Below are 15,733 nucleotides of genomic sequence, written 5' to 3' on the forward strand. Positions count from 1 at the left end.
GCTTCAGATGCTAAGATATCAGAAATTTTGAAAGTGTAGTACAACGGTTTTGGTATGGAATGGTGAAACTATTATTTCGTTTTCTGCAAAAAAAGCAACGTTTTGGACTTATGATACGTTTGCATAATAGCAACGACACACACACACACACACACATTGTATATATATATTAGGGTATCTACGAGATACCACCATGCTTCTCGTATCTCGTAGATACCCTAATTTATAATTTTAATAATTATTACCTTTTAAGGTTATTTTTTTCCCATGCTGGCCACTTGATAAAATCGTTATTTTATTTTAAATTAACGATCTTATCCTTATTCACACACACACCACACACACACACACACACACACACACACATATAAACTCATCAAATTCCCACCTAATACACGGAATTAAATCATTAGAGCTACTTCATACCAGATCGAAAAGCAGCACAAGAGGTAACGATAATTACAAAATGTTATTGGTGTTGCATTTGTATCCATGGAGATTTACCTGTAAATGTCTAAATAGAGAATTATCTCAGACACTAGAAACCGCAAGTAAACGGCTGGTCACATTCCAGATGTCTTGTAGCTACTAGAAGATACACCAATGTATTTATGTAATTTAAGGCGGCGAGCTGGCAGAATTGTTAGCACGTCGGAGAATGGCGTAGCCGTATTTCGTCTGCCGTTACGTTCTGAGTTCAAATTCCGTCGAGGTCGACTTTGTCTTTCATCCTTTCGGGGTCGATAAATTAAGTACCAGTTACGCACTGGGGGTCGAAATAACCGACTTAATCAGTTTGTCTGTCCTTGTTCGTCCCCTCTGTGTGTAGCCCCTTGTGGGCAGTAAAGAAATAAAAAAAAGTCCATGTGAATACAACCAATAAATTAAGCCCCAGTTACGCACTGGGGTCTATATAATCGACTTAATCCCTTTGTCTGTCCTTGTTTGTCGCTTCTGTGGACAAATTTTAGCTGAATATGATGGATAAGGGTTGGATCTTTGTGGGGCTCATAAAGAAAAATATGTTCTCCAAGTTTTAGGTCGTAGTCGTAACCGGCGGAGTGCCACAAATATATAAATGTGTATAATGGTTACGTATATGTATTGAGTATGTGTTCGTGTGTATGTGTGTGTGTGTATGTATGTATGTATGTATCTGTGTATGTATGTGTGTGTGTATGTATGTATGTATGTTTATGTACATATATATATTATATATATATATATATATGTTTATGTAAATATCATACATACATACATATATATATATATATATATATATATATATATATCTATATATATATATATATATATATATATATATATATATATATATATATATATATATGTATGTATGTATATCATATACATATGTATAGTTAAGGAGCATTGGGTGATAAGTTACGCATTATGAAAGAATTGCAAAGCAGAGGAATCCATCTTAATCTGTTATTATAAATTCTATATTTACTAATGGAACGAGACAATAAAGATTGGAAATAAAGATTAATAAATAAAATGTACTGGGGCGTGGTATGATTTCGTGACGTGAAATTGTTTCATTTTCATTAGTAAATGTATAATAATTCGTTTCATCTCTCAGCCATGTCCGTATTCGTAACCTCACAAAAAACTTTTTCATAAACGATTTATTTACACAAAATATAGGACAGAAAGAGATAAAACATATTGAATGTGTGATCAAAGGAAAATATGTAATCGTAGAGTTTCTGAACTGCGAATAAGCAATGACGGTTCGTAAGCACTGAAGCAAATTTGAAGCGCAAATCTGAGGAAAGGTTGGCTGCACACATTCTACTCTTTTACTCTTTTACTTGTTTCAGTCATTTGACTGTGGCCATGCTGGGGCACCGCCATTAGTCGAGCAAATCGACTCCAGGACTTATTCTTTGTAAGCCTAGTACTTATTCTATCGGTTCTCTTTTGCCGAACTGCTAAGGTACGGGGACGTATACACACCAGCATCGGTTGTCAAGCGATGTTGGGGATACAAACACAGACATACAAATATATACACACACATACATATATACATATATACATTATACGACGGGCTTCTTTCAGTTTCCGTCTACCAAATCCATTCTCAAGGCTTTGGTCGGCCCGAGGCTATAGTGGAAGACACTTGCCCAAGGTGCCACGCAGTGGATCTGAACCCGGAACCATGTGGTTGGTAAGCAAGCTACTTACCACACAGCCACTCCTACGCTTACGTAAAGACAGAAGAAATACCTATTTCTTTACTACACACAAGGGGCTAAACACAGAGGGGACAAACAAGGACAGACAAACGGATTAAGTCGATTATATCGACCCCAGTGCGTAACTGGTACTTAATTTATCGACCCCGAAAGGATGAAAGGCAAAGTTGACCTTGGAGGAATTTGAACTCAGAACGTAGCGGCAGACGAAATACCGCTAAGCATTTCACCCGGCGTGCTAACGATTCTGCCTGAAAACATCGTATAACATCGTAATATCGGCATTAGGTGGCGAGATGGCAGAATCGTTGGTATGTCGGACAAAATGCTCAATGGCATTTCTTCCGGCTCTTTATTTTCTGAGTTCAAGTCCCATGGAGACTAACTTGGCATTTAATCCCTTCTGGGTCGATAAAAGAAAATACTAGTCAAGTACTGGAGTCGATGTAATCGACTTGCCTCCTCCTTTCAAAATTGCTGGCATTGAACCCTGCAACAGACTGGTGTCCCTCTCAAGAGCAATGTCGTGATCCCAGTCACTTATAAGCCATGGAAACCGGGTAACTGGTCTTATGAGTCCTTGGGCCCAAGAAAAACAAAAATATATTCTATATAAGTGCGTACAGAAGCATATAATGTGAATAAATATTTATATTTCAAAAATGCTTAAACATTTGGTTTTCACATACATACGTAGATACACTCGCACATCCATCCATCCGTTCATCTATCCATCCATACACATATCTATCCATCCATACATAGATACTCTCACATACGCATACTTACTAGAACACCATTGCCAGACTTAGTGAAGTTATGAGATTTAATCTTAATATCACAACCGATGTAGAAATATATGAAAGATAGCTTCAGGCTTTATCTGCTAAGTCAGTTCCCCTGCGTGGCCGTAAATGTTAGTAATTGGTAACAGGTTACATGAACAATTACAAGACGCTTTACAAGGTTTCCCGTAGAAAATTTACAAGAATTCAAACACTTATAACAGTATGTTGTTTGAAATGGGATGATACCTTGGGGTGAGGCAAGCAACAAGAATGTATAAGGATAGGATCTCTAATATTGCATCAGTAAGAAATTATTATTAATTGTGCATAAAGACATTTAAGTTTAAATGTAGTATAGTAGTAATTGCAATAAGGTGTTAAAAAGGTATCTTGGATTTTAATTTTCAGGTACCGAGTATTCTCTTTCAAATACTCAAATGTTCCTTTTACATTTGTTAATAGAATGCATTACTGTAAAATAATGTTAGGCATAAATGGCAGTAAGATGATACAATGTAGCTCAATTCAAATTATATGTATTCAAGATCCACAGCCTACCAACGAAAGTCAGGAACCGTCATGGGAACCACAGTCGTCCCAACATATGCCAAATCTATAGCATGATACCATGAACTGGAAATCTATGAATAATCCTCACAAATATGTGGGGATGAATTCAGCTGTTACGTGAAAGAGAACTTGAAGAGACTCTTACATGTCTGCTTCATTTTACGAAGGGAAAATCTCGATAAACTGAACCTATTTCAAAATCCCATCAACAACATAACTATCACATTCAATTCTGTATGAAGTTCAGTAATTATAAGCTCTCATTCTTAGATGCACTAATAGCAAAAAGAAACCCAGCAATACATATTTTAAGCCCGCTGACTCAATGCGATATCTCTTTTTTATCTCATGTCACGTCACTCGAAACATACTCGAAGTAATATTAAGCACACTGAGCAAAATGCTTAATGGCATACGTTCCGAGTTCAAATTCTGCAGAGGTCGACTTTGCTTTTCATCCTTTCGGAGTATTCTGTTTTCAGGTATTTTGTTTTCCGACACTTTCCTGTAGTCCGGCAACGACTGGGTTCCAAATTTGCATTGGTTAAGATATCCAACCTGCTCCTCAGTTTAAACTTATTACTAACTTATTTAATGTTGGGAATGAAAAAGAAAATACGTAGTAAGACAAAAAAAGTAATATTAATCAATGAATAACATTGCTTCGATTATTATATTATAGAATTATTTTAACAAGTAAGGGGGATAACACTGGGCACGTTTTGGTATAATTAGAACCTCATCTGCAGAGTATGTATATATGTCATTGTACTTTTCAAAGTTGAGGTGAGAGAATCATAAAGAAGATTTTCAATACTGTACATACAATGGTTACTATAGAAAAAACAAAGAACAATTGTTGAGAGAATAAATAACTCAGATATGCGATCTGCATATAAAACAATAACTAACAGAGTATTAAAACGTTAATTAAAGGCAATTAAAGTGTTTAACTTCTGTTAATTTTCTTCTAAGTTGAAAATCTTTTACTCTTCACCAGTAACGTTCTACGTTTAATCAATTTACGTTCTACAGTTTGGTATAACAACCGTATAACAATCTCAATGTGATTAAGTATCGTATTTGAAAATCTTCTTTATATCATACCTTACACTCTGGATTAAAAAAAAAATGTAAATAAACAGTTGATAATATAAACTTCCCAACTACATGGTTCAGAGTTCAGTCCCACTGCGTGGAATCTTCGGGAGGTATCTTCCACTACAGTCCCGGAATTGATGTTACCCGTGCTGCAGGTGGTGGCCACATTGAACACTTATAAGACAGGAAATGAAAGTTGATTGTGAATAAATACTTGTGACTTAGTTGGAGTTTTCTATTGCTTTTCTCTATTAAAATACTGCGTAATGAAATCGGTTTATTGTTTTTGAATATATATGTATACATATGTATATATATATATAATATATATATATATATATATTATATATATATATATATATATATATATATATATATATATATATTATATATATATATATAATATAAATATAAATATATATATATATATACATAAATATATATATATATATATATATATATATATATAAATATAAATATATATATATATAAATATAAATATATATATATATATATATATATATATATATATATATATATATATATATATATATATTATATATATATACATAAATATATATATATATATACATACATACATACATTCATACACTATGGATGGGGTACATGTGCGTGTCAGTGTCCTTATGTTTGTTTCCTATCACTGTTTCACAACCAGTGTTAGTGTCTTTACATCCTCGTAACCTAGCGGTTCGGAAAAAAGAGACCGATAGAATAAGTAGCAGACATACAAAAAAAAAAATCGACTTAGGAAAAAAAAAAGGACTGGGGACGATTTACTCGTCTGAACCCTTCAAGGCAGCGTCCCATCAGGGTCGCAGTCTAATGATTGAAACAAGCAAAAACTTAAACGATAAATGATTGTCTTTTGATTTTTTTAATCATTATATAAAACAGAAAACATCAAGAAAAAACGTCTTAAATAACAGCTGAGTGAATAAACTGGAAGCCTGGAGCGACTTCCAGTTCATTTCTTTTTGTATTGTTCACAATATAAAATAATATAAAACACTAGGTATATGAAATGATGTATTATATGTAAATAATATAACGTTGTTTTAAACGTATGAGTCTGTTATAATGTTATTAATTATATATATATTATTATTATTTTTATTGTTATTTTTGTTATTATTTTGCGTCTCTCACTGATATTGTCTTTCTTTCTCTGTCACACCCTTTGAATATATATATATATATATATATATATATATATATATATATCATCATCATCATCATCATCATCATCATGCTGAACCGTTAATCCCTACACTTGATTTCTCTCCCTGGTTACTTTTTCTTTCTCTCCATTTTTTCCCTCTCAACCCTTTCTGTAGAAGGGCGTAGGTTCGAAACGTCAAAGACTTTTCCATTCTTCCCGAGCGTCAAACACATACACCTTCTTGTTGTTTCCACACTTGTCTGTCCTCGTCTTTTTTTCCAGTAAATTTGAGCTATATATATATAATATATATATATATATATATATATATATATATTACGTGTGTGTGTGTGTGTGTATGTATGTATGTATCTCTCTCTATATATATATATATATAATATGTTTTATATTATTAATTGCATATACTTATATATATTTATGAATTTATATGTGAGTGTATGTATATAGATATATATGTATATACATACATACATCTCTGTCTGTCTGTCTGTCTGTCTCTCTCTCTCTCTCTCTCTCTCTCTATATATATATATATAATATATATATATATATATATGTACGTGTTTTATCTTTTTATCTCTTTGCGTATGTGTGTTTCTATGTATTGTGTGTGTGTGTGTATATATATATATATATATATATATATATATATATATATATATATATATTATATATATATATATATATTTGCATATGTATATGTATACGTGTTGTGCGCGTGTTTGTAATCTTTTGTCTCATTGTTCTGAAGTCTTTTAATCTATCGTTCATTTATAAGTTCATCACATTAATGATACGAGATTGCTCAGTGTCTTTAGATTCGTACGTATTGTCTTAGCATCTCTCGAACTTATTATAAAATCCATTTGAATTTCTATTTCCATTTCGCCTTGGAAATACATTCTCTCTCTTCATTTGAATAATTAAATGGGTTATCGTAAAATAGAATCTGCTGCCATCTTTTTTTGCCTTTGTTATTGTTGCTTATCAAGTTGGCGAATTTCACAAATTGACTGAAAGATATCTAGATTGTAATTTTCGTCGAAACTTCTGTCTGAAATTGCTCTCTGCTGCTGCTACTGCTACTACTACTACTACTACTACTACTACTACTACTACTACTACTACTACTACTACTGCTGCTGCTGCTGCTGCTGCTGCTGTTGTTAGATGTTGTGTCTTCTAAATTAGAAATATCGTTTAAATCGTTTGACTGATAATTCTCCAAAGGGTCAGTTTTGTTCGTCAGGTATTTACTACTTAGCGTTGTCTCCATTGTCGTTCCATTATTTGCCATTTCTTCCATATAAATCATGGTGCTAATTGTTAAATTGCTGAACGAATTTCCTTTGAGATTTGGTTCTTCCAGAATTTTTGTCTCGGAGCTCGGAATTTTCGCTTCAGTTGATAATTCTAAATCGCTATTATTTCTGTTGATGCCTACACCGTTCGTCAGCGTTCCATTTGTGACAATATCATTTATTATTTCTTCGTTCCATAGATTCCAATTTTTACTGAGATTTGCTGATATGCTTTGGTTAAAATTTGAATCATTGTAAACCCCAGAATTATTGGGGGCAAATTCTGTTATTCCTTTTTTAAACTCAGAATCTTGTCGGGATATTCCAATCGCTGTGTCAGGTGTTGTCGAATTGTCTTCGTTTGGAAGCGCAATTTTAAAAACCGAATTGCCCTCTTTATGCTCTAACGAACTTTGATTCTCTCTCGAGATATTTATTCGATTAAAGGTATCATTCCCTTTATACAAGAACTCATCCAAGGAATTATTAATGTTTAGAAAAGTTCTGTTCATCGACAAAAATGTTTTATTCAGTAGATTTTCTTCCGGATGGAGGGGTCTGTTTTTCATGTTTTGTTCAAAACTAGAATTGTGTTGACGATCGAAATGTGTGTTATTTCCTAAATCTGTTGAATTGTCGATAGTCTGTTGTACAATCTTCGAATTGTCGCTTTTATCTACAGGTTTATAGTCCTCGGTAGATGTATCAATTTCTGTTTGTTTCTGTTGATTAAATTTAACACTATTAGCTGATTGTAAATTTAATGATGAATCAGTTATATTTTCTGTATCAGTATGAGAAACGTCTGATTCATTTCTTGTATGGTTTTGATAAATCATCAAATCCGAAGCAGACACGTCCGTGTGTCCTTGCTGGAATGTATCGATCTCTGAGGAAAATGATGAAAATACATTAGAAGAAGAGATAAAAGAGGTCACATTTTTGGTGATGCTTTCAGTAAAATTGTTATTCGAATATTTAATTTCATTTGGCGTGATTTGTGAATCAAGATCTGTAATATTATTCGATTCTGTTTCATTCAAGAATCCTAAAATGCTTTCAGTATCATCTAGGCTTTTGCTATCATTGGATTCGAAACTGAGGTAGTTCTCTGTTGTAGTGTCATTAGTCACGTAATCATTGGTCAATGGTTTGCTATCATTTGAAATTAAACTAATGCTTGGAGTAGATTGTTCGTCAACCTTATGATTACCGCTTCTGTCTTTCATCTTTAACAACGGTGGCGCAACCAATTCGACCGAAGAGCTCTCATTAATGATGTTCTCTGATCTACTTGGTTGCTGATCATAATTCGAAATTGCTTCTTTTGAATTATGCGAAACTTTTCTACTTTTATTTTTAGAGAATTCTGGATTTATCGAAGCATTTCGATCTGTGTTGATAACTTCACTGAAAGAAGAATTAAGTTCCGGATAAGCATCATTTTCACTTATGTTGTGAGAATTGTTGATTTTACTTTCAAAGCCGAGTGAATTTATTTTTCCGATGTTAGAGCGATCAAACACAATATGTGGCAAGTAAGCGTTTATTGATTGCGACGTATTTGACTGTTGTAGCACTGAAACACTTTTATTGGAGATCATTAAACTTGGCTCATTTTCGCTTAGCTCTTTATCTGCTTCAAACTTTATATTTGCTGGACTCAGAGTTACGTCAACAAAGTCAGCTGTTGTGAAATTGGTATTTTTTATTGCCTTTTTAGAAATCATAGAATTATTCATTAAGTTTTCCACACTAACGCTCGTGTCTTCAGAATAATAATTGTCATTATTAGTCACAGAAGTAATATTGTTTTCAGAATTCTGTCTCGGCAAGAGCCTAGTTTCATTAACACGGTTTGCTCTTTCGCCTGATTCTGTCAGTTTAAGTAATAATTTTAATTTACTTTTCAATGAAGCCTCATAGTCAATATCACCTCCTACAATAGAAATACTTTCGTCAGTTTTTATCACTGAATCATGGCTATTTGGTTCACTTTGGTTGGTATTTAAATTTGTAATGTTATTATTTGGATTGGCATTTGTTGAATTTATTTCTGCTGACGTATTGCTTATTGATGTTTGTATTGGCTCTGAAGTTTCCGAAGTGTTAACGAAATGATCGATTTGGTCGAAAGAGTCAACAGTAAAATTTAAATTGTCCGTCTGCGTAAAGTTACTGTTATCTACAATAACCCTTGTTATGTTATCCCCGTCAGACACGTAAGCAGCTGTTGTTGGTTGTTCAAGAGATGTTATGGTCTCCTGTTCAGACAAACTCGTAGCTTCTAAGAGGTTTTCTTCATTCGAAGAGTTCCCTCGATCTTCTTTGAGATTGTCCGGGCTTAAGTTTTCTTCGAGTGTACTATTTCTTTCAACTGATTTCTGTAGTGACACCATATTACTTGTAACACCAGCAAATATCTGCGGATTTTCTCCAATTTCATCCAAATGCTTATCTTCATCTGCAATTCTCTTTTGTATTACTGTTTCACTCGTATCATTTAGACCTTCTACTCTGGGTTCGTCATATTTTCTAACTTCTTGTGAACTATTTTCGGAGGTATTATTATGGTGTATTATCCCCGTCGCGTTATTTTCGTCCAGTTCATCATCATTTATGGATTGCTTCGTGTCATTTATTTGCAACACAAAGTCACCTGAGTCCTGCAACTCAGCTTCACTTATAGATTTAGTAGAAAGATTTCCACCTTGAATACTAATAGAAACGGCCTTCGTCAAGTTCCTGTTATTGTAAGGCATGGGATAATCATTAGATGACATAAAATCATTGATATAATTATTATTATTGTCATCATCTTCCACCGGATTGTCATTCTCTGGAAATATCAGTGATATTTGAGTAGGTAGCTGGTTATAATTTTGATTCGAAGTAAATAATTGTTTTAGTATGTTTGTCGAAAGGACGGATTTTGCATTTGTTTGTAAGTTTCTCACCGGGTTTGAATTTACTAAATTTTTTTCAAAAGATTTGTTATCACGATAATAATTTTCCCTTTGTGTGTCCCCTGAACCAACATTCTGGTAGTTCAGTCCTCCAGACTCTGGAAATAACTGTTTGTATTTCCTTTCCTTTGAATTATTTTCTCTCGGTAAAAGCAGCATCGGTAACTCATTTCTGACAGTATTTTTCGCGCTTTCCCTAAACCCTATTTTAGATGTTGTTGGGTGAAAATCATTTTTATACGAGTAAAGTTTATTTCCATCATTATAATTCAGAGAACTACTCTTTCTTTGTTGATTCAGAGACTGATCTAATCTATTCCTTTGTTCTAGTAAGGATTTGACCAAACTATTAGATTCGGAGTGGCTATCCTCTATATCATGTTTCAAAGAATTTCTGCTGATGTAATGAGTGGGATTTTTCTTTAAAATATTTTCGGAGTCATTACTCTTGAAAACAGGAGTGTTTGTTGTTAAATTATCTTCGAGGTGCGTATAATATTTCGAAAAGATTTCCTTAGTTATTGCTCCATTGGAGTTCGAAGACATTTTTAACGATTTATCAAACTGTAAATGATTGCTAAGATTAGGATTTAATACTATTTCAGAGGAATTCTCTGTCACAATCGAAGTTTGTTTAGAATCTTTCAAAGAATTTATAATTTTATTGCTATGATCTTTGACAATACCACTTAAGTGTGTTGTAGTTTCTGAATTTCCATAAGAAGAATGAGATTTTAATCCTCCAATTATTCCATTATTGTCTATTGTGTTATTTATATTAGGTAAGTATGTATTTTCAGAAAGGCTTGAATTAACCAGTAACGCATTAGATTCATTGTATATTTTACAGTTCAGATCAGTATCGTTGCAACTTATTAAAGTCTGTACGTCTTCTATTTCCTTTTGAGTTTGGTTTGATATCAAAGGAAAAAGTTCACTACTAACTCGAGCATCTGTTGTGTTTCCTGAGATAAATCTGTGGTCATCAGATACAATACGATGGTCTGTGTTTGCTTGAGCTCCAGCTGAAGATTCGGAGTCATTTCCGTTATTTGATTTCACTGCATTACTTTTAGTTTTGGTTCTCTGTTCCCAGCGAATAATATCCTTTGCTATCAACGACGATAGTAACTCTGTCTGGTTTGGCAGGTTTGGTGGATATGTTTTATCGATTCTATCAAGTAATATCGATTCCCCAGTCTTTTGTAAGAGTTCGTCTGAAGTACTGTATAAGTTACCTGATGGCAACACATTTTCCTTATCGTCTTCAACATTCTTGATGCCATAATCAATGGTAGTCTTCGAACTAAAATACATCTTTGAATTTTTTTTGTTCCCAGGTAAAACCGTAATATAATTATTACCAGTTGTCGTTTTTTCAGTGTCACCGAATTGCCAGAGTTTGTCTTGGTTTTCTGATATTTGTTTGGTTACTTTTACATTCTGAATAGTCGTCTCATTGCCAGAATCGTTGCCTGAAGATCGTTCCCGTTTATTGAGATGCTTTTCATATAAAGATTCTGTTGATTGATTGGGTGAGGAGTTTCTTACTTCTTCTTCATCATTTATCACATCCTTCATATCTAAAAAGATAATATCATTGACCCCATGTAAATTCGTAGAAGATTTTGTCATTTCTTTCTGTAAACGTTCGGATTCTTGACCATGGATTTCTATTTCGGCCAATTTTGTCGTGTCGGAGTTTTGGTCGGCAATTTCCTTAGTGGATCTCACGACATTCCAACTGGTTGGAGTAAACGTTTTAATGTTTTCACGGGGCTTTGTTCGAGTGGTCGGACGAATATTATGGTTTGAAATTTTTGGAGCTTTAAATTGTGTGTAAGGGTTATTTATAATTTTTGTTTTCTTAACCATTTTTGGATATTTCCTTTCTTTAAAAGAATTGGATTCTGATAATTTAGTTTTCAGTTTATCGTCAGCAAGATTGTTCTCATTATTCCAATAAGTAATTTCGTTGTTTTTAACTTCCATTGGCAAATTCTGAACCTTTGATTGTTTTTGTCTGTATTTTGACTTCCTTTTAACTTTGATTTGATCAAATGTCATTTCTCGTTTGCCTTGTACACAATTAACCATTCGGGGCCAGTTACAAACGAATGTAAAATGATCAAAGAAAAGGCCTTTTGGACAAATTTTCGGAAAAGGAACCCACATGTAGCAATGATAAAAAATATCGCAGTTGTACGGATCACTCATAAAACCGAAAGCCGATTCACATTTTACCGTAGATTTCTGCACCACTCCTAGAATAAAAAACAAAAAACAAAACAAAACAATAATAACGTATTCAAAAATGAAGTAATTTATATGAAGATATTTTTATCTATAAATGATTATTTTTACTCGATCTTAAGTTGTTTACGTTGATTACGCTTTTAACGAACAGCTACTTAACCAATTCTTGTGAGAAAATTATGTTACATTGTTAAGCTTTATCGATCTACAATAGAATTGATTTCTCGTATTAGCACAGTCTTTTTTAAATGGTTATTTTTTTTTTAATGACTTAGTCGTACGAAGAAGCTTTTGCAGAGCTTCCAGGAATGGTGGCGGCGGCGGTGTAGAAAATGCCAACCTGAAATTAGAGAACTGGCCGGAATGTTTCCCACAAGGTAAATTCCGCTAAAGACATCCAGTGACAAGGTGGTAGGGTTTAACCGGACGAGACTTCTTGAGGAGGTGAAGGGTGCAACCTCTGCTATTTAATTACTGACATTTGTGCAAAACTCAATAAATTAATTACCAAATTATAGATTATTGAATCATTAAAAGAAAAGAGAAACAAACGATAATAACCTTCATCCTGTTGATTTCCTTTCAACGAAGAAAATGTATCTGTGTCAACATCTCCGGAAAATTCAGCTCCCAACTGATTATCATCTTTGGAAACGCCGCCGTTCGTGCGTTGAAGAACATCATTACTACTAAATGGTAACAGTTCTTCATTTTCATCTTGAAAGCTGTTGGATTTATAAGGTCTTATATCAAATGGGTCTAAAACATTTCTATTGTCTTCAAATTGTAGATATTCACTGTCGACTTTGGAATTTTGGCAAGGAACCAAGGCAGGCCAGTTACATATCTTATGGCGAGGATCAAACCGGAGTTCAGGAGGACAGGACTTTGAATAATACCTTCCACCCGAAAGGCAGTGGAAATATCTTTTACAGTTGTTAGGGTCTGGAATAAGGGAGTTAAACACACCTGGGGGACAAACGAAAGCAGTAACATGTAGAAATCCTGAAATGAGAAAACAAATGTTTTGTTAGTAATAACGCAATTTAATTTCGCATTATTTTATTAAACTAGGAAAAAAGAGAGTAACGCCATTTTGCCTGGTTTAATAATTTAGATTTGTAAAAATATTTTTGTTGCTTTGAGACCGCGACCCGTTCACTGACAAAGCTTCGTGCTGCATCTCTGAGATGCAGCACGAAGTTTTGTCAGTGAACGGGTCGCGGTCTCAAAGCGACGAAAATATTTTGACAAATTAAACTTAAATGTTGAAGTGAATCTAACGGTTTTTGTGTGTTTCCTAAATGACTTATAAACACCGTCCATGCGGCAATTGTTTTCGTTCCAGCACACGATTTCAGATCAAGTCACTCGCTATGCAAGTACATCTCAATAATTTACAATGTTAAATCAAATCCTTTTGCATATTTAATTTAGTGTACCTAGGTTCCGAGTTCAAATATCAACGCAACTGATTTTGCCTTTCATTCGTTTGGTAGTGATAAAATAAATACTCTTTACTCGTTTCAGTCATGTGACTGTGGCCATGCTGGAGCACCGCCTTAAGTCGAGCAAATCGACACCAGGAAACAGGAAGAAAGAGTGAGAGAAAGTTGTAGCGAAAGAGTACAACAGGGGTCGCCACCACCCCTGCCGGAGCCTCGTGGAACTTTAGGTGTTTTCGCTCAATAATCACACACAACACCCGGTCTGGGAATCGAAACCGCGATCCTCCGACAGCGAGTCCGCTGCCCTAACCATTGGGCCATTGTGCCTCCACGCTGCTGGTGCCTATAGTAAAACGGATAATTATCATCAGTATTATGAAGGTGAGATAGGTCAATCGTTATTACGTCGGTTAAGTTGCTTATCTGCATTATTCCCAGCTCTTTACATTCCGAATTCAAATACCGCCGAGGTGACCTTTGCCCTTTAACCTTTCGGGAGTCAATAAAACAAGTACCAGTGGAGCATACATTTATCCTTCTCACCTTTAAATTTGCTGACCTTGAACCAAAATTAGAAGGGATTATTGTATTACTTTTTATAATTTACTTGTTTCTCTCACTGGACTACAGCCATGTCGGAGCACCGTCTTGAGGGGTCGAGTCGAGCACATCGACTTTTTTTAACGCTTAGTACTTATTCCATCAGTCTCTTTTTGCTAAATCGCTAAGTTACTGGAGCGCAAACAAACATGTTACGATTGTCAAGCAGTGGTGGTGGTGGTGGTGGTGGTGGTGGTGGTGGGGCAAACACAAAGTCACACAGACGCGCCCCACCCATCCACATACACACACACACACACACACAGATATTCGACGGGCTTCTTTCAGTTTCCGCCTGCCAAATCTACTCGTAAGGTTTTGGTCAACCTGGAGCTGCAGTAGAGGACACTTGTGCAAGGTGCCATGCAGTGGGACTGAACCCGGAACCATGTGGCTGAGAAGCAAACCTCATTATTATTATTATTATTATTATTATTATTATTATTATTATTATTATTATTATTATTATCATTATTATTATTATTATTATTATTATTATTTGTAAGGCGGCGAGCTGGCAGAATCGTATCGTCGTCAGCAAGCTGGACGAAATGCTTGGTATTTCGTCTGCCGCTACGTTCTGAGTTCAAATTCCGCCGAGGTCGACTTTGCCTGTCATCCTTTCGGAGTCGATAGATTAAGTACCTATTTCTTTATTACCCACAAAGGGCTAAACACAGAGGGGACAAACAAGGACAGACATAGGTATTAAGTCGATTACATCGACCCCAGTGCGTAACTGGTACTTAATTTATCGACCCCGAAAGGATGAAAGGCAAAGTCGACCTCGGCGGAATTTGAACTCAGAACGTAATGGCAGACGAAATACGGCTACGCATTTCACCCGACGTGCTACCGTTTCTGCCAGTTCGCCGCCCTTAGATTAAGTGCCAGTTACGCACTGGGGTCGACGCAATCGACTTACTCGTTCCTCGAAATTGCTGGCCTTGTGCCAAAAATTGAAATAATAATAATTATTATTATCTGTATTCCACGGCCAATGTCATCAAAATGTCAGTGAAAGTGTTTTTCCACAGAAACTGGAAACGTTAATTGTATAATTACTTAACATTCTCCTTGAAAAAAAAAACAAAACAAAAAAACTAGCCAGACATTTTGATTGATAAAAATCATTATTGTATTTTATCAATAGACGTTCTAGACATTTATGATTGATCTGAGAATTTAAGTAGGTAAGTTTCTTAATTCTCTCACGTAAAGTATTTGGTCGTAATGAGGAAACCTTCTATGTCGAGTCGTGCAAAGTAGTTTCAAGT

At 34.6% G+C, this 15,733-nt stretch overlaps 1 protein-coding gene across 1 annotated transcript in view; it reads right to left on the reverse strand.

Moving 5' to 3' along the window:
• Positions 1–6,569: 6,569 nt before the first annotated feature.
• Positions 6,570–15,733, reverse strand: part of LOC115217919 (probable serine/threonine-protein kinase DDB_G0282963) — an 18,654-nt gene continuing 9,490 nt past the window's right edge. The window contains exons 2-3 of the mRNA XM_036507775.1: positions 12,970–13,413; positions 6,570–12,416 (exon numbers count right to left, since the gene is read on the reverse strand). Coding sequence (XP_036363668.1) covers positions 6,910–12,416; positions 12,970–13,413 — 5,951 coding nt within the window. The 3' untranslated portion in view covers positions 6,570–6,909. The remainder of the gene's footprint in view (positions 12,417–12,969; positions 13,414–15,733) is intronic.

The sequence above is a fragment of the Octopus sinensis genome, linkage group LG12 (assembly GCF_006345805.1).
Source record: "Octopus sinensis linkage group LG12, ASM634580v1, whole genome shotgun sequence".
Lineage (NCBI taxonomy): Eukaryota > Metazoa > Mollusca > Cephalopoda > Octopoda > Octopodidae > Octopus > Octopus sinensis.